Source organism: Sinohyriopsis cumingii, chromosome 9 (genome assembly GCF_028554795.1).
Source record: "Sinohyriopsis cumingii isolate HCF-2022 chromosome 9, ASM2855479v2, whole genome shotgun sequence".
NCBI classification, from domain to species: domain Eukaryota; kingdom Metazoa; phylum Mollusca; class Bivalvia; order Unionida; family Unionidae; genus Sinohyriopsis; species Sinohyriopsis cumingii.
In genome coordinates this window covers 89,693,900-89,713,952 of record NC_142969.1, presented here as the reverse complement: position 1 = coordinate 89,713,952, position 20,053 = coordinate 89,693,900, and the positions used below count along the sequence as shown (strand labels likewise).

The following is a 20,053-nucleotide window of genomic DNA, read 5'->3' as shown; positions in this document are numbered from 1 at the left end:
AAATATTTCTTGGTTTACAGTAGCATTTAAAGGGTTTATTTTGCCCCGTTGACATCTAATATCAGATTTGAACTTTGACCTCTGCCAATTCAAGCCAGGTTCAAATCCTCCCTTAATCATCACCTCTCCTTGTCTCTCCATGCCAGGCTTTCAGTACAGCCTTCCACCCCTGCAATACTGTAATAGACTGTTCCATGAATTATAACAGAATAGTCTAAAATCACTTAATGGGGTGAGAGGCACATAAGGCCTAATCAGGTGGTCATATAGTTCTTACGTTCAATTGAGCTGACTGACATTTTCAAGTAGATTTTCCCAGATTTGACCAAAAATGTAATTTTTACCTAGAGGGTCACATCTATTAATGGACAAAAATCATAAGCTGATTAGGTTAGCATATTTGTCAAACTGTTGATTCGTTTTTGCCAATTCCACAGAAATTCACATATAATTCTTGATATAAATGAATTTTACTTGTTTGTGTTAAACAACTCTTTACTTGTAAATAATATCGCTCTTACATACTGGTAAACAATATTGTTTTGACAGTAATGTATTGTTGAAACTTAAATGTCAACTCTATAGGCATCAGTCAAATTGGCTTTTCAAAGTAATTTCGTTATTCAGAATCAAGGGCCATAGTTAAACTGACAAGCTTGCTATACAAGAGACAAGTATGCAGTTTTCATGTTCATCAATTCATCACATGTACATGTATTTGCCATTTGCTAATTCTCATGTGTGCCGTGTGTTTCTCATGCATCCTTCTAAAGATGAAGAAAACTGACATCATTCACAACAATTTACTTTCACTTTCATTTTGTTTGCTTCAACTCTAAAGCTTCAGTTTTTCAGTATTACAGGAATTCCCTGCTTTGAGGGATTTTTACTCAGGGAAAAGTTCTCAGTTTGGTCCAACATGGTTACAAATGTATTTTTTTCTCTCAGAGGTACATGTGTTTAGGATTTTCATTTTTATTTTTCCTGTTTTTTTTTATAAAACAATGCAACTTACATGTCGGATATAGTATTAAAATGTTGTAGTTTAAGCTGAGGAGAGTTCTACAAAAAATAATAGAACATTTTATATCCATCCACACAATTTTACCATGTTGGAAACTGGAGTTTACAAAGCCATTTAAGTAGGTCATTTAGGCTGTATAATTTTGATCACTTTTAAATTAAATAATAATTATGTTTACGATTTTTGGACTGGCTTAACTCGGAAAGTAAGTGACTGTGACCATTATGCTGTATAACTTCCCAGTGCTTTTGTATAATATTTATGTTTGTTTTTTGGACAGAACGTAAGTCACTGTGACTTGGTCTGTAATAACTTCCCAAAAATATTTAATAAAATATAAAGATACATGTTTTTAAAGAAGCCAGACTTAGAGAAAAGTAGGCTAAGTGAATTATTGCTCTATCTGTTCATTAGTCGTGATGCTACTGTATAAAAATAAATGTAGTTAATAAAGATTAGTTTACATGTGTTGATGTCACACAAGATTTTATTGCAGCTTGGTAGATTTTTATTACCTACTTTACCTTGTACAAGCAATATGATTTTTGAATGCGATAGAGCATTGTCTCAAGATTGTTGGATAGCAAAAGTGATTCCCAGTTGTTGTTTTTTATATACAATTATGTCATTTAATGGTCTGTAGGAAAGTTACTTTTCAGATGATTTTGGCAATCCGTTGAAGCTTTTTAGAGTTTAAAGTTTCCTATCAGTCTGTTATTCAGTATTGATGAAATCAGACTTATTCACTGGTTGCAAATTTCCTATTAGGCTTTTATTCTAAAGTGATGAAATTGGACTTGTTCTCTGGTTTTATATTTCCTATCAGGCTGTTATTCTGTAATGATGAAATTGGACTTGTTCAGTGGTTTTACACTTCCTATCGGGCTGTTAATCTGTAATGATGAAATTGGACTTTTTCAGTGGTTTTACATTTCCTATCGGGCTGTTAATCTGTAATGATGAAATTGGACTTTTTCAGTGGTTTTAAGCATAATAGCATACATAGGCCACTTAACCATCTTGTCATGTTGTGTAATGTTATGGTTCAGTTTCATGGGAAAAAATTCTGTCATGATATCCTAACATTGCAAGTAAATTGTGATTGGTTGCATCCATCTGTCTGCCTGTCCCTAACCCTCCATGTATCAGGTGGTTCTTATAATCTGAACTCCATGTACAGTGATTTAAGAAGGGATCATGTTGGGTATCATGTTTCAGGTAATCTGAACATACAGTGGTTTAAGAAAGGAGATCATGTTTCAGGTAACTCGAGGGCATTATGTTTAAGTAACCTGACTTTTATGCAGTGATTTCAGAAGGGAGATCACTGAGGGCATCATGTTTCAAGTAGCCTGAATTTTATACAATGTTTTCAGAAGGGAGATCATAGAGGACATCATGTTTCAAGTAGCCTGAATTTTATACAATGATTTCAGAAGGGAGATCATAGAGGGCGTCATGTTTCAAGTAGCCTGAATTTTATACAATGATTTCAGAAGGGAGATCATAGAGGGCATCATGTTTCAAGTAGCCTGAATTTTATACAATGATTTCAGAAGGCCAAGGGAGATCATAGAGGGCATCGTGTTTCAAGTAGCCTGAATTTTATACAATGATTTCAGAAGGGAGATCATAGAAGGCATCATGTTTCAAGTAACTGAATTTTATACAATGATTTCAGAAGGGAGATCGTAGAGGGCATCATGTTTCAAGTAACTGAATTTTATACAATGATTTCAGAAGGGAGATCGTAGAGGGCATCATGTTTCAAGTAACCTTAGGTCATCATGTTTCAAGTTACCTGAATTTTATACAATGATTTCAGAAGGGAGATCATAGAGGGCATCATGTTTCATCTTAATATAAAAGGGCACTTGGGGGCCTATGGATTGGAGAAGCTGAAATGTGGGATGGAAGGGATGAAAGGACTGTGCATCTGTGGGACGGAGTGGCGGTGGGCATGTGAGTTTAAGAAAGGAGATCATGGAAGTCATGATGTTTCAAGTAACCTGAGGGCATCATGTTTAAGTAACCTGACTTTTATGCAGTGATTTCAGAAGGGAGATCACTGAGGGCATCATGTTTCAAGTAACCTGAATTTTATACAATGATTTCAGAAGGGAGATCATAGAGGGCATCATGTTTCAAGTAACTGAATTTTATACAATGATTTCAGAAGGGAGATCATAAAGGGCATCATGTTTCAAGTAACCTGAGGGCATCATGTTTCAAGTTACCCGAATTTTATACAATGATTTCGGAAAGGAGATCATAGAGGGCATCATGTTTCATCTTAGTATAAAAGGGCACTTGGGGGCCCATGGATTGGAGAAGCTAATGAAATGTGGGATGGAAGGGATGAAAGGACTGCATCTGTGGGACGGAGTGGCGGTGGGCATGTGAGTTGTTGAGATGGGAGATAATAATAATAATGAGGACTTTGTATAGCGCCTAATCTTTAGAAGCTCTAAGCGCTTTACAACATTAGGCAACACCTATAAGATAAAAAACATAATAATATTATTATAAAAACAAACACCATGAAATAAGAAAAACATTAAAAAATAAAAAACATGCTGAGAATATTTCAGGTAGGAAACATTATTAGGTCTTTAAGTTTGTTCTTGCTGTCGAAATAAGTGAGTTTTGAGAGCCCTCTTGAATGTGATCAATGTGTCTTTGTGTCTAAGTTCAGTGGGCAATTCATTCCACGTTGCTGGGCCCTGGTATGCAAAAGAACGCTGTCTATATGACTTTGTTTTCATAGTGGGAATAATGAGTATACGATTGTCAGAAGAGGAGCATAAGTTTCTTGCTGGTGTGTACACATGGGAAAGATCGGATAGGTATGTTGGACTAGAGTCCGACAGTGAAACGTAGCACAGAGAACAAATTTTGTGTTTGATTCTGGATCGAATGGATAGCCAGTGTAGGGTACAGAGCATTGGGGAGGTGTGCTCTGATCGTGGTACTCTAAGTATGATCCGAGCAGCTGTGTTTTGAACATTTTGAAGTTTCTGGAGTAGATATTGAGATGAACCGGACACAAATGATTTGCAATAGTCCAGTCTTGAAAGTACTAAAGAACACACAAGTGTTTTAGTGGCATCGGCCAAAAGATATTTGCGAATTGAGCTGATGCATCTCAGCTCAAGATATGCAGCCTTGCATATGTTCATGACATGTTGGTGCAATGTGAGAGTACTGTCCAGAGTAACACCTAGGTTTTGTACTGATTGTGTGAATTTAATGTTGGCATTGCTGATATTTATTGTTTGAGGTAAAGGATGTGAATGAGAAAGTCTTTGTGTTGTGATCAGAATGGCATCAGTTTTATCATCATTTTTCTGCAGCTTGTTACATGTCATCCATGATTTCACATCAGAAATGCACCTCTCTACACTTTGGATGGTAGCATCAACTTCAGTTGGGTGGCTAGATTTGTATATTTGGGTGTCATCAGCGTATAATTGGTGAGACACTGGATGATGATCTATGACACTTGAGAGCGACTGAGTGTAAAGAATGAAGAGAACAGGTCCAAGAATACACCCCTGTGGAACACCACAACATAGACCAACTGGGCTGGAGTGTATTCAATTTGCAGATACAATTTGTGTCCTGTTGATCAAGTAGGACTTGAACCACAGTAAGGCTGTATCATGAATGCCAAATACATGCTGGAGACGGTGAAGTAATATATCATGGTCTATTGTGTCAAATGCTGCAGACAAATCAAGGAGGGTGAGGACTGTAATCTTTCCACTATCCAACGCAGAGAGAATGTCATTAACTACTTTTAGAAGAGTAGTTTCAGTACTGTGGCAAGGGCGATATGCAGATTGTACATTGTTAAAAAGACTGTTTGAATTTAGATGAGATACAAGCTGGGATAGAACAACCTTTTCTAAGATTTTTTTATATGAATGGGAGATTAGAAACTGGGCGGTAGTTCTTTAAATCATTATGGTCTAGTGTTGGTTTCTTCAGCAGAGGCTTTACAATGGCAGTTTTGAAACTGTCATTTTATGCTTAAAATGATGGGAATTCCCCAGATGAGAGAGAGGTATTAACAACATATGGATGGGGGGGCCCCGAGTGGCTGAGTGGTCTAAAGCGCTCACTGTTCCAGATCACTGCCATCTCACCCCTGTCTGTGTGAGTTCGAGTCCAAGGCTTGGCTAGCGTGGGTACGTGGGAAAGCCTGCCAGTAGCTTCTCGGGTGTCGGTGGTTCTTCCTTGGGTTTTCCAGGGTTCTTCCTCCACCAGTTATACTGGCGGCCATGTATAGCCTATCTTGTGCTGAAAAATGGCGTTAAACCCTAGAACAACAAAACAACATATGGATGGGGGGTGGTGCATAAATGCAGAGTGAAGGGTTTGGCTGTGCCACAAGTTTGGCTGGGGGCCCACAGGGTGGAGAAGCTACAAGTTGACAGTCAAGTATTCCGTTACCTAAACTCCTTCAACGTTGCTTTCAGAGGAAAGGGTGATAATATTTGACATTTATGTTTTATGATAATTTGCACTGCTTTCAGGGGGAAAGGTGGTAATATTTAAAGTTGTGTTTCATGACTATCCCCATTACTTTCAGGGGGAAGGGTGATAAAATTTGACATGTGTCGTGATGATTGTTTTATTATGCTTCAGGTTTATGACAGTTTCAAATCCTACATAAAGCTGATGATTGCAGGGTAAAAAGTAATAAGTTGATATTTTCATGGCTTCCATTGCCAGCTTTTATTTATTATGTAACTATTGTAAATGCATAGATTTTGATGGTATTGTCAATAAGGATTGAATGAACACTTAAACATCTCACATGTAGAGATGAATAAAGTCTTTCTGCAGCTTTGAAAAAGTGTTAGAACACTGTTCTTTTTCAGAAACTGGTTAAAAGTAAAAACTCCTTATTTAGAATATGACTGATTTCAAGGATGGCGTATGTATGATTCATATTCATTTTAGGTCTTGGGGGTTTCTTTTAATACAGACACATGTTGCTTTTGTGTTGGTTAGATTAATCATTGGATTAAGCTGTTTCTTAAATGTGCTTTAGTCACCAAGTTTATAGTGTGGATCAGCGGGTGCAAGTGATGCTACCCTAGTTCAGATTGTTTGTTTTGCCGTATTCTTTTATACGGACTTTAGCTTTTGCTTTTTGCCAATATTTGGTTTTGTGCTATTATTGACACTTCATCCCATGTTGTTTTCTAAATGACTTACTGACATCAGAGGGGAAAGGGGGTAAAAATTTAGTTGCAAATGAATACTAGTTTTCTGATGTATATTATCTTATGATTTTTTTCCGAGCCGGCACAGAATTAATTTTACCGTTAGTGAGTATTATGGTTTGTGACTTCATGGCATATTAGTGATGTTGGGGGCAGATTCATTGTTTCATTTAGAAACTGGTTCCTTAATCTTGGAAGATTGTGTTTGAGAGAAGGGGTTTTACATTGTGGTGTTGAGTGAAATTGGTATAAACTAGCAAGGTCTTACAAGTGATACATGAACTAGGCTCACTTGGATCTCTTGTTTCTGAGAGGAAGCCGCTGTATTTTGGTTAAGTCTTAGCTATTGAAATGAAAAGCTATATAGATCATTGTTGCTAGTGGACATGCTTAACCTCTTGGCAGTAATTATGCACCATCTTTCACTTGCACTGGTTTTCTTGATCAACTCATTCTGTTAATTAATAGCATGTGTAATTTTTAAGTGCTGAACTTTATTTTATCAAAAGCATTAACATTGATGATAACTTAAGGATTTGCACACTTTCCCATTTATTTGCACTCCCATCCAAGTTTTAAAACAAAAACCATCAAGGATATAAAAAATACATAAAACTTGGTCTTTCATTCATCAGTTCATAATTCCTAACCTGATTGTCGCCAAGAAGTCCTTAACACTGTCAACTTATTTACGTTTCAAGCTGAAAGGAAACTTAATGTAAACAAATATACAGACTGTGCACTGTCCATTCCTGGTTTCTGTAATAGTATATTTCAATAAAAACTGTGTTGTCTACATCCAATACTTGCAGTGTCTAGTTTCAATATCTCTAAAGTAAATTGAACAAATAAAAATGAACTCTTGTAGAGATGTGCTCAAAGAAATATAGCTTAAAAATGTTCAGAATTATTGAGATTATTAAAGACGCTGAACTATATAACATCTGTTGCCTGAAAACAGAGACCCATTCATGCAAATATGGTGACCATATTACTAAAGAAACTGCAGTTTGATTCAAAACACTGGCAAGTTGAGAGAGTTTGGGACCCCATGGCGATAGTATAAATTGATGAATAAAATGACAGAGTTTTGTACATTTTTTTATATCCTTGATGCGGTATGTTTTTTAAATCATTAGTTGGCGGTGCAAACAAACAGGAAAGTACGCAAATACTATAATATACTGTAAACTAAAATATTCGTTTCTAGGGGCCAGAAATTAGATGCAGGAGCCCATTTTTGTATGGCTGTCCATTTGTCCATCCATTCATTCTTGTAGCCAGCCAAGCTCTACAAACCATACATATAACAGGATATTATTTAATAGGTAAAGTGCAACCTTGGTTTCTACAGCATAACTTTTTGTAAACGTTCTTGTATTTCAACCAAATTTAGCATGTTCTTCAAGTTGATGAAACCCTGTGCGATTTTGATTTCTGCATTCTGCAACATTTATAGGAATTATGGCACTTTCATCATAATGACTGGTTTCTGCAGTTTAACTTTACAAAGTTTTGCTGCATTTGAACCAAATTTTACATGAAGCTATATTGATTTGACCCTAAATGAGATGAAATTTCAAGCGATTCACATTATTATTTTAAAGAGATATTGCCTTTGAATACATGACCTAACTTTGCTTTCCATGGCATAACTTTATTATGTTGATGAAATTTCAAGCGATTCACATTATTATTTTAAAGAGATATGGCCTTTGAATACATGACCTAACTTTGCTTTCCATGGCATAACTTTATTATGTTGATGAAATTTCAAGCGATTCACATTATTATTTTAAAGAGATATGGCCTTTGAATACATGACCTAACTTTGCATAACTTTATTATGTTGATGAGTTTCAGCAGTTTATGTCTCACACCTTTATGTTGATGAAAACTTGAAGAAGTTGGATTTCCAGCATTCTTTGTCATCATTTGGAATTCTTTTAACCCCCTAAATTGGCTATCTTCTCAAAAGTAAAGCTCTGCCAAGCAAACTGTAAATAGCCAAGCTATTTTCAATGCAAGCACCACTAGTAGATCTAGTTTAAGTTTGAAAATGTACCCTACTCTAGTAAATATGACAGCAAATCAAAGACAGCAAGACCCTCTGCAATACACCCATTACTGCTAGGTTTAGTTTCAAAATTTACCCCAGTCAGCTGGGGTTGACAAGAAATTGAAGAGAACAGGACTGTTTGTACTGCACCAATCACCATGAGCTCTAGTTTCTGTTTCAAGAAGTGCATTAGAAAACAAAGTTAACTGTAGATGGTAGGGATTGGGAACTGTTTGTTTAGCACCCATTACTACTAGTTCTGATTTAAGTTTCAGTGTGTACACCAGTCAGGCAGTTAAAAGCAAATTGTTTAGAGCAAGACCCTGTGTAATGCACCCATAACTACTCATTCTAGTTTGTGTGTTGTCTAAATATTATCTAAGTTTGCTAAAAGATTTCACTTGCAAATTTAATAGCCTCAAATTTATATACAGATGTTTAAGAAATCTGATACACAGATTTATATACAGATCTTTATGAAATCAGATACACAAATTTCTATACAGGTGTTTAAGAAATTGGATACTCTTATTTATATTACAGGTATTTAAGAAATTGGATACACAAGCGGCAATATATCTCAAATATCACAAAAATAAGCTTTACTATTGGCGTAGTAGATAAATGATTTACAGGATTAAAGTTGATTGAAGAAACTACATGATCAAATATTTCTCTAGCAGAAGTTTTAAATGGTAAGGACAGTTGGATTTACAAAACCTGATTAATATTTTTTTTTGCAGACCACAATAGTGGAGGTAGGTATTGAAATCAATTACATGCATGTATATGTGTGTGGGTATGTTTGGTGGTTACAGTGAAAGAAGTTAAGAACTATTTGATGGAATTAGTGAAAGTTGGCTAAATTTTGAACGATGATGCCAGGAAGAAAAATTTCATGTCTGGGCCCTTTTCTTTGATCAACGGTTCCATGGCTTTAATGAATGCAAGGTTGTTTTTTTTTTGAGTGCCTGCTTTTACAATGCCCTGCTACTGTAGTATAGATGACTGCATGTTAGCATTCTCTCTCAGTGATGACATGAAGGAGTGTAGGCAGGGTTAGTTCTATAAATGCCGTTGGAGGTATCTTTATAGTAGTACATATTTGTCGATGGAGAATTGCTTGGTTTCATCCTCACATTTAGAACCCCTTTTATTGTTCATCTTTCTCAACTAGTCTTTATCTGGACTGAATCTCTTTTCATCCCCTCCTATGATCATTGTTTGATTTGCATTACTCCAACATTTTTATTTTTTAATATTTTTGGCAATAGTATTTTAATGTTTTTGGCAAGACTAATTGAATATTTTAGAATATTAAATGAGATTTGCATCACCAATCCCCCTTTCCCATTTACTCAATTAAAAATATAAGCAATAACAAACACTGGAAAAGGTTAGGTTTCATAAGCTACATATGAATTATGATTGGTCGGATAGATCTAACTTGGTTACCAGTGTCACACATGTTGGTCAGTCTCATGGCTTACTAAATAATAGGCCAATTACGCTTCCTCTGTCAGTCACTGTCAGGTAGATTTCAATCACAGCAAAATAAGGAGCCAGTTTTTTTTCAGTGACAGGCAAATTTCCTGTTATAGACATAGGCCACTACAGCCCCTAAACTACTTGGAGAATTGCCATGAAAAGTGTACTCACACAATAATACAAAGGTCTAGTTGGTCCTTAATGAAAAAAATTCTGCTCAGACATCTAGTATGTATGTCACTACAATCATCTTGAAAAACTTGTTATTGCAACTCCTGAATGGATGGTGATATCAGCATTGGGTTTTTCCCTTAATGATGTTATCGAGTCTAGTTACTCCAGAATGAAAATGGTGCTGATCAGTGTGGCCACTATGGTAGCCATCTTTAAAATCTTTTTATTGCTACTTCATCAGAATTGATGGTCATATCAACATAGGTTTTTGTATGTTACCAATTCTCCAGAATGGTAAGTAAGGCAAAAGAAAATGTGTTTCTGCAATGGTTTTAAAATTTGGAGTGTAGGTAGGTAATTTTTTTTAAAAATAACCCCAAGGGTGAAAACATGATAGGGTTGGCAGTGTAAAACAGGGAAGGTTGGCTGACTGGAAACACTTGGTCTTTTTGTTTGTCCTGATCAGCATGGGGGTTTACCAAAATTCTTCTAATGGTGTCTACTTGGTCTTAATAAAAATGAGGCTGATCTTAAATCCAATATGGCTACCACAGCCACAGATTTTAAAATCTCATGAATGTCAGAGTTGGTTTCAACAGTCATCAGTAATAATTATATCTTTAATTCTAGGGAAAACATTTTGGACAAAAGAGTATCAGCCTCGTCAAGGAACTCTTCTTTATTAACATTCTTATAATTCAGATAAATTTGGGCTACATCTTAAAATATGGCACGTGACACACCACTTTCTTACTCTTATTTTTTTGTTGTTTGTTTAATGTTGACTCAAATGTTGTATTATTCTAGCCTCCTAGATTTTTGTATTATATACAGTGTCATTGAATTCTAACTCTCTTTTCTGCCTTGATTATCTGATCCCCTGATATGCAGACTGTACATTGATCTGAACAAAGAAAGCAAATGTCTGCAGTCCTGCTGCAAAATTGCAAAACTGTTCAAAATTATTTGAACTCGCAGTTAATATGTCTGGATTTCAACAACAAATGAATGAAACTTGAGTCTAGAAGCCATTATTGTGAATGGCTGAAATTTTAGACTGACTTTAAATTGATTAAATGACTCTTAAAAGTCGGGTCTCTTTTCATGTCCAAGATGAGTTTAGCTTAAGTTTTTAGGAATCTGGTACAGTTTGGTAAATTCTAAAACGTGCTGGAACTTTAGATGTGAGGTTTGAGTCACAAGGTTCAGTGTCTTTTCTGAAAGCTCAAGGAACTTTAGGCAATGATTTGAGCCCTACGGTCTGATCTCTTTTATGATAGCTTAAGGATAGTAAAGGTTTGAGTCACAGGGTCAGATGTCTTTTCTGATAGTTCAGGGAACTTGAGGCAGAGGTTTAAGTTCCTTGGTATAATGTCTTTACTGATAGCTCAAGGAACTTTAGTTAACAGTTTGAGTCAGGGTCTTATCTGATTGCTCAGAGAACTTGAGACAGGTTTGTGTCACAGGGTCCAATGTATTTTCTGATAGCTCAAGGAACTTGAGGCAGATTTTGGATTTTGGAGTCCGAGGTTCCAGTCTTTTGTCAAAGCTTGAGGAGCATCTCTGGTAAAGGTTGAGTTCTAGGGTCTGATGCCCTTTTGCATAGCTCGAGAAACATAAGCAAAATTTTGAGTAGGAGGGTCCAGAGTTTTTCCCCATACCTCAGGAAATTTGTGGTAAAAATTTGATTATGTAGGTTCAGAGTCTTTTTTTATAGTTTAGGGAAGTGATAAAAATGTTTGAGTCCAAGGGTCCACATTTTTTCTGACAGTTTAAGGATCCTGAGGTAAAGGTTTTGAGCCCAACGGTTTGCAGATTTTTTGTACAACTGTTGGAACATGAAGCAAATGTTTGACTCCCAAGGGTCCAGTGTTTTCTTATGCTATGGTGATAGGTTCTAGATCGTGGACCTGGTTTTTAAGTATTTGTTTTAGTTCTGGTTTTTGGCACCCTATCTACAAACTATTCTGCCTGGAATTGTGAAGCTTTGTGAAGTACATTTTGACAGGTGTTGCATCTCATTACACAAGTTGGTATTATCACCCACATTTCATGCTTCACTGGTTTTAGTTAAACTTTGTTGGGCTTTTTCTTCTTTAAAGCACTGTAAATGCTTGAACCATTGAATAAGATATTTCACTGGCTTGGGTTAAGCTTTTGTTTTTGTGACTGCCTGCACAGAAGGTTCTTTCTGACCAGTGATGACCAGTTAAGTTTTTGTTTTGGTCATGTCCACTGGCTCTTTTGCATCCTGTATACCATGTGACATATAATCATGAATCTTGGTGAGGTGATGTATCTTACTAAGTACAACCACTTCACCAAAGTAGGCTACTGTGACCCATGTTACATGCTTCATTGATTTGGGTTCAGTTTTGTGTTGTAAACTTTTTTTCAAGGACTCCTCATGTTACTAGATCAATTTAGGCATCTCTGTTAGTACCATACCCTTATGGCAATAAATAACTTGACCTGTATTTCACATTTTAGTGACTAATGTTTATGCCATGACCATGTAGTTTTTTGCATCCAGTATACGCAGTTGTAATTGAAATTATGAAACTTGGTGACACAGTGCATCTTGATGAGTGCTTGTGACAGTAGTATCTTACTTTGACCCATGTTTCTTACTTAGTGGTTTTAATAAAGTTTTGTATTTTAACTGTTCATGCTAAATTCCTTAAACTAGACAGTTGTATGCATCCATTAGTACCACGCCCATGTGGAAAAGTAACTGTGACCTACATTTTACATTGCACCAACTGAAGTTTTGTATTTAGGTTATGACCACACAGGTGTTGTGCATACTTTGTGTATACTGTCCCATCTTGAAAGTTAGTGATCTGATGAAAAAGTCAGTGACCCACATTTCACAGTTTGAATTCATCGATTAAGTTTTTATATTTAGGTACTGACTATAGTGTTACACCTAGAATCCTGAAACTAGTTGAGGGGATGCAGCTTTACAAGTGATACATGCTCATTGCACAATTAGGTCATTACGGCCCATGTTTTGCCTTTCTCTGACTCGAGTTAAATTTTGTATTTGATGTTCATGCTAGTAGAATAAAGTTGGTGACAGTATGCATCTCTGTTGACATCACACTTTTTTTTTACAGTAAAAGCTCATGATCTATATTTCATCCTTTACTGACTTGGACGACAAGTTTCTGCATTTTGCTCATGACCACAGAAGCTCTTGGCAAGCTATACGCCTAAGATCCTGCCTCAGAACTTGATAATTTGATGTATTTCTGTTAGAACTGCAACCTACAACCAATAAAGGTCACTCTGACTTACATTTTATGATACAAAAATTGAAGTATTGTGTTTTGCTGATGACCATGCTATTTACATACTGCCTGCACAGAAGGTCCTTTCTGACCAGTGATGACCACATAGATTGTCCATGTTATTTACATCCTGCCTTCACAGAAGGTCCTTTCTGACCAGTGATGACCATAGATTTTTCCATGCTATATAAATATTACCTACACAGAAGGTCATTTCTGACCAATGATGACCACATAGATTTTTTTATGCTTTGTACATCCTACCTGCATAGAAGGTTCATTTTTGACCAGTGGAAGCAGGATCAGTATGTTTACTCCATGGTAAACTTGCCATATTAAACACTATACACTGTATATTGTGATGGGTCATTCAATGATAAACTTGCCATATTAATCACTATACACTGTATGTTGTGATGAGTCATTCAATGATAAACTTGCAATATTAATCACTATACACTATATTGTGATGGGTCATTCAATGATAAACTTGCCATATTAATCACTATACACTGTATATTGTGATGAGTCATTCAATGATAAACTTGCCATATTAATCACTATACACTGTATATTGTGATGAGTCATTCAATGGTAAACTTGCCATATTAATCACTATACACTGTATATTGTGATGAGTCATTCAATGATAAACTTGCCATATTAATCACTATACACTATATTGTGATGGATCATTCAATGATAAACTTGCCATATTAATCACTATACACTGTATATTGTGATGAGTCATTCAATGATAAACTTGCCATATTAATCACTATACACTATATTGTGATGGGTCATTCAATGGTAAACTTGCCATAATCACTATACACTGTATATTGTGATGAGTCATTTAATGATAAACTTGCCATATTAATCACTATACACTGTATATTGTGATGGGTCATTCAGTGGTATACTTGCTATATTAAACACTGTACACTGTATATTGTGATGGGTCATTCTATGGTATACTTGCCATATTAAACACTGGACACTGTATATTGTGATGGGTCATTCAGTGGTAAACTTGCCATATTAATTACTATACACTGTGTATTGTGATGGGTCATTCAGTGGTATACTTGCCATATTAAACACTGTACACTGTATATTGTGATGGGTCATTCAATGGTATACTTGCCGTATTAAACACTGGACACTGTATATTGTGATGGGTCATTCAGTGGTAAACTTGCCATATTAATTACTATACACTGTATATTGTGATGGGCTATTCAATGGTAAACTTGCCATATTAATCACAATACACTGTATATTGTGATGGGTCATTCAATGGTATACTTGCCATATTAAACACTGTACACTATATTGTGATGGGCTATTCAATGGTATACTTGCCATATTAAACACTTTACACTGTATATTGTGATGGGTCATTCAATGGTATACTTGCCATATTAAACACTGTACACTATATTGTGATGGGTCATTCAATGGTATACTTGCCATATTAATTACTATACACTGTATATTGTGATGGGTCATTCAATGGTAAACTTGCCATATTAATCACAATACACTGTATATTGTGATGGGTTATTCAGTGATAAACTTGACATATTAATCACTGCACACTGTATATTGTGATGCGTTACCCTCATCATTGTACATTTGAATGAGTCAGGAAACTGGATGAGCGGACTGCATACATTTAATGCTAGGAAGCATTAGCTAATTAAGATAATTAATGATGCATAAAACTGGTGGTCTCTCCAAGTTACTTAAAGCCTATGACTTGTTCCTGGTAAAATCTACCCTCTAGTTTGGATAATTATTGTTTCTGGTGCAGGTTTTAAGATTTTTTTAAACAAAAATGTTTAACTTAGGGGGTTTTATTCACTCATTATAGTACAGCTACTTTGATATCGTAGAAAAAAATGAATTTTTTAAGTTGTTTTATTTTGTTTATGCCTAGTCACAGGGGTCAACATTTTGTTGTCAAGATCACTTTGGTCTTCACTTATTTTCTGCATGATAAATTATGTTTACAGTAGGTATGGGATAATGCTGAAAGCTTTGTTGTTGTGACCTGATTAGATTTTGGTTTCATTTTGTAAAAACTATTTCCATTCACTTGAACAGCTCAGATGTTGATTTAAGTTTGTCTTGGATCTAGAGGAAGTTACTGGCTTTTGATGCAGGGAACAGCTTGGTCATACTCGTATCTGAATTTGAGATAGAAAATTAGCAGACTGGCCTACCCTTACGATTTTTTCATAAGTCTTTTGAAAATAACCCTTAAATTACTGACTTAGGAATAAAAAGAAAAACCTCAGAAATATGATTGGTGCAGCAGAATCCGGATAATTGGCTCGTTCATGCTGGAGTTGGACCTAGGTTTCATTTTAGCTTTAGTAGAATTAGTCAGAGAACCAGACTGACTTTATAGTAGTACCTCTGATGCTTTAAACTGCACATATTTTTCCATGCGAAGTGTCTGCATGATCAAAATTGTTAATTACAGAATTTTTTAAAAATGGCATCCAGCTACCAATACATGTTAATTTGGACAGGTAATAATGCAAAGTAAGCATGCTATCACATGATAGTCTAGGTCCCTATGTATTGCAGCCAAGTTAGGATAATGAACTTTCTACTAAACCAAGTTATCTTATTTTCAGATACCCTGACATGACTATGAACTTGACTTATTTATAAAGTTTCAAGGAAATGTTAACTGCTGTAAATGCATGATAATGGGGGGAATACTTCCTTATTCATTGACTGCTATTTTGACAGGTGAGGATCCAGAATCAGGGCAGAGCAACAAGGAGTCCCTTAAGGGGCTGCTAGATGATCAGGGGGACAGCAAGACAGAAATGACCGACCATGGTGCTAATGAAGGGTCATCGGAAGAAATGATTGCCATGGATACCAGTATGGAGGACTATGAACAAGATATGGAGGAGATGCCCTCAATTGAGAATGAGTAGATAGTCGTAAATGTTTATACCATAAATCTTCGTCACAGGATGGATTGTTATTTCCTTCTAGTAATCATATAAATGTAAAGTCAGGAAACTATTGATATCTGGTTAGCTTAAGACTGTACTGTTTTCTTGTTTGTAAAAGTAGAATTAAAATTATTTTGTATTGCTGGAAGTTTGTCAGCATGTCATTAAAAATTACCACCAACCTGCAAATATAATGTGCTACTTAATTGGATAACTTTACGACCTTGAGGCCGTAAAATCCATGACGAACAGTATGATGCCACGATGCTTTGTACGTGATGTCACCATGAAGAATTTAAATTGGACTGTCTCAGGCAAGTATGATGGGATGGGGATAGCAGACTTGTGTTTGACTGTTTGAGAGCCATCTTGGTTAGAGCTTGTATCCCGAGATAAATTACACTTATGTCCATGAGCTTGTGGAAAACATGGAAAGAGTCCTGTGACTAGTGTGTTAAAATGTTTTAGATTTAGCAATTGTCTCATGGTGCTTTGAACATTTTATCAAATTAACATTTTGTACATTTTGGGGCCAAATTTGTCATTTTGATTTTGTTTTGAATGGATGTCATATAAGAGGGTCAGCTCTGTAAACCTTTAGCGTATATGTTGATCTAGAAAATATCTAGCAGCAAGTAAAATTCTTTCACTTAGGTTATATTGTTTATTTATGTTAAATACTCTCACAAAATATGAAATTATAATAATCATTTGTCAAGATGTGTTCACCTTCTTTACTGTACACTAATGATATTGTGGCATATGGGTTTTTCATCAGAGGAAAAGTCTGTATGATGCAAATGCTAAAAATATACAAAAAGCTTGATGGGAGTATGTAATAAACACAAAATCACATTTGTGTGTGGTTTTTTTTAGACACCCCAAGCCAGGGAAAGAACCCTTTTTATATGGTATAAACAAAATCACATTTGTGGGGGGTTCTTTTTAGACACCCCAAGCCAGGCAAAGAACTCTTTGATATGGTATTTAAATACTTCAGCCAAGCTCATTCTCTCCACTAACTCAGAACGAAACGTGTAATGTTATGTAGATATCATGAGGGAAAATTTAATAAGCTTTGTACATCTGTATATGTATACAACCGTGAGTATCATTTTTGTGTATCAGCATAGTACAGTTTCTTTTCTGATAAAGCTGCATTTTTTTTGTAAAGATCTTGTCAACAGCAAGAACTATGTAAATTTTATCCTCATTAGGTGCTAATTAGTGCTTTAGATGCTGATTAGTGCTGCACCTCGTAATTAGTGCTGTATGTGCTAATTAGTTCTTTAGATAATCTTTAAGATACTTTTAAGATTTAATGATAAAAAAATTGAACAGTTACTATCAGTGTATTATTTAGATTGAGTAGTTGGCATTTGTGGCACCTAGTGATTTCAGATTAAGTAAATGTCTTACTGTCATAAACCAAGCTTGTATTCAGTCAAAAGATCAAAAATAAAAATTACCTGTATTCTCTGTCTTTTTTTTACCATCAAGCAAAGCTAAGACAGGACTTGTGAAATTTTTTGTCATTCTATATCCTGCCATCAAGATTACAAACCGAAGACAGATGGTTTTTTTATCATCCCTTATGATGCCATTAAGATTACATAACTCATCCTACATTATGCCATCAAGATTACATAACTGTCATCCCACATTATACCATCAAGATTACATAACTGTCATCCTACATTATGCCATCAAGATTACATAACTGTCATCACACATTATACCATCAAGATTCCATAACTGTCATCCCACATTATACCATCAAGATTACATAACTGTCATCCTACATTATACCATCAAGATTACATAACTGTCATCCTACATTATGCCATCAAGATTACATAACTGTCATCCTACATTATGCCATCAAGATTACATAACTTGTCCTACATTATGCCATCAAGATTACATAACTGTCATCCCACATTATGCCATCAAGATTACATAACTGTCATCCTACATTATACCATTAAGATTACATAACTGTCATCCCACATTATACCATCAAGATTCCATACCTGACATCCTACATTATACCATCAAGATTACATAACTGTCATCCTACATTATGCCATCAAGATTACATAACTGTCATCCTACATTATGCCATCAAGATTACATAACTTGTTCTACATTATGCCATCAAGATTACATAACTGTCATCCCACATTATGCCATCAAGATTACATAACTGTCATCCTACATTATACCATTAAGATTACATAACTGTCATCCCACATTATACCATCAAGATTCCATAACTGACATCCTACATTATACCATCAAGATTACATAACTGTCATCCTACATTATGCCATCAAGATTCCATAACTGTCATCACACATTATACCATCAAGATTACATAACTGTCATCCTACATTATGCCATCAAGATTACATAACTGTCATCACACATTATACCATCAAGATTACATAACTGACATCCCACATTATGCCATCAAGATTACATAACTGTCATCCCACATTATACCATCAAGATTACATAACTGTCATCCTACATTATGCCATCAAGATTACATAACTTGTTCTACATTATGCCATCAAGATTACATAACTATCATCCTACATTATACCATCAAGATTATATAACTGTCATCCCACATTATGCCATCTAGATTATTAAACCGTCATCCCACATTATACCATCAAGATTACATAACTGTCATCCCTCATTATGCCATCAAGATTACATAACTCATCTTACATTATGCCATCACAATTACATAACTTGTTCTACATTATGCCATCAAGATTACGTAACTATCATCCTACATTATACCATCAAGATTACATAACTATCAGTGCAGTGCAGTATATCCAACAAAACGAGTTAATACTGCACTGCAGTAATACATCCAAAAAACTCGTTCATATTTTCCCATACAAATGCAGTAACCTTTTTATTATATGCTCATTTTCTTATTCTACCCACTTATACCTTTCTATTTTACCTTATTCTACCTATAAACAAAATACACTACAAGAAACAAAGTAAATGAATGTATGCCATATTCCAAACTAAATACACAAGTGCAGATTCATCATTACACAACATTATTAATGCGCACATAACTCTGCCCAGATAAATTTGAACTTAGTCACGCGCTAGACATAAGTTTCGAAAGAAAATGGCATTTTGTCTACTTAAAAAATTGAAATCTGGAGTCGCATTGTGAATGAATGCGCATTGCAAACAGTTTTCCATTTGACCTGGAAAGAATAGATTTTGGTATTTTTGGTCAATTCTATGAAATTTCATGATTATGGGCTGTATTTATATGTGACAATTCCACATGAAATACATAGGATTGAAGAAGCAAGGGAGAAGCGTGTTGACATCTGCAAATGTGTTTCTGTTTCTGTCATTGAATGTTTGAAATCATAATGCGGGAAAAATATGAAGTCTTTCAATTGAAGTTATCAAAAAGATGCTATGGAATTTAATGCTTATTTCATTTTGAGTGCAGTAAGTAGGATGTAATTGCACTTATATTCGAAATTACAGTACAGTTTTGAAATGTGTAATCAAGATTGAGAACCTATGACATGGCTCATGTAATTCGGATTTCCATTACTAAGAAAGTACATTCTGAGTAAATTCAGGATGTAAAAGTATTATTTTTTTGCCATTCTTATTACCAGCTAAAGAAGACAGTTTATGCCTTGTCACTTGTATGCTATTTGTAAGGACCTTTTCTGGCATCTACTCTATAGCTAGCCTAAATCTGAAACATTGTATCAAAAACGTTAATGCCAAAGCAGCTG

General features: G+C 35.3%; 1 protein-coding gene across 12 annotated transcripts in view; it reads left to right on the top strand.

Annotated features, from left to right (window-relative positions):
* The window catches only part of LOC149792215 (uncharacterized), a 78,835-nt gene extending 61,108 nt beyond the window's left edge, over nt 1-17,727 (top strand). For 10 of the 12 annotated variants that reach the window (XM_089970738.1, XM_089970731.1, XM_089970734.1 and 7 more), the window contains 2 exons: nt 9,061-9,075; nt 16,039-17,727. In XM_089970738.1, the coding sequence (XP_089826864.1) occupies nt 9,061-9,075; nt 16,039-16,232 (209 nt within the window). In that variant the 3' untranslated portion in view covers nt 16,233-17,727. The remainder of the gene's footprint in view (nt 1-9,060; nt 9,076-16,038) is intronic. The other 2 variants (XM_089970737.1, XM_089970728.1) reach the window with 1 other exon arrangement.
* Nucleotides 17,728-20,053: the final 2,326 nt, after the last annotated feature.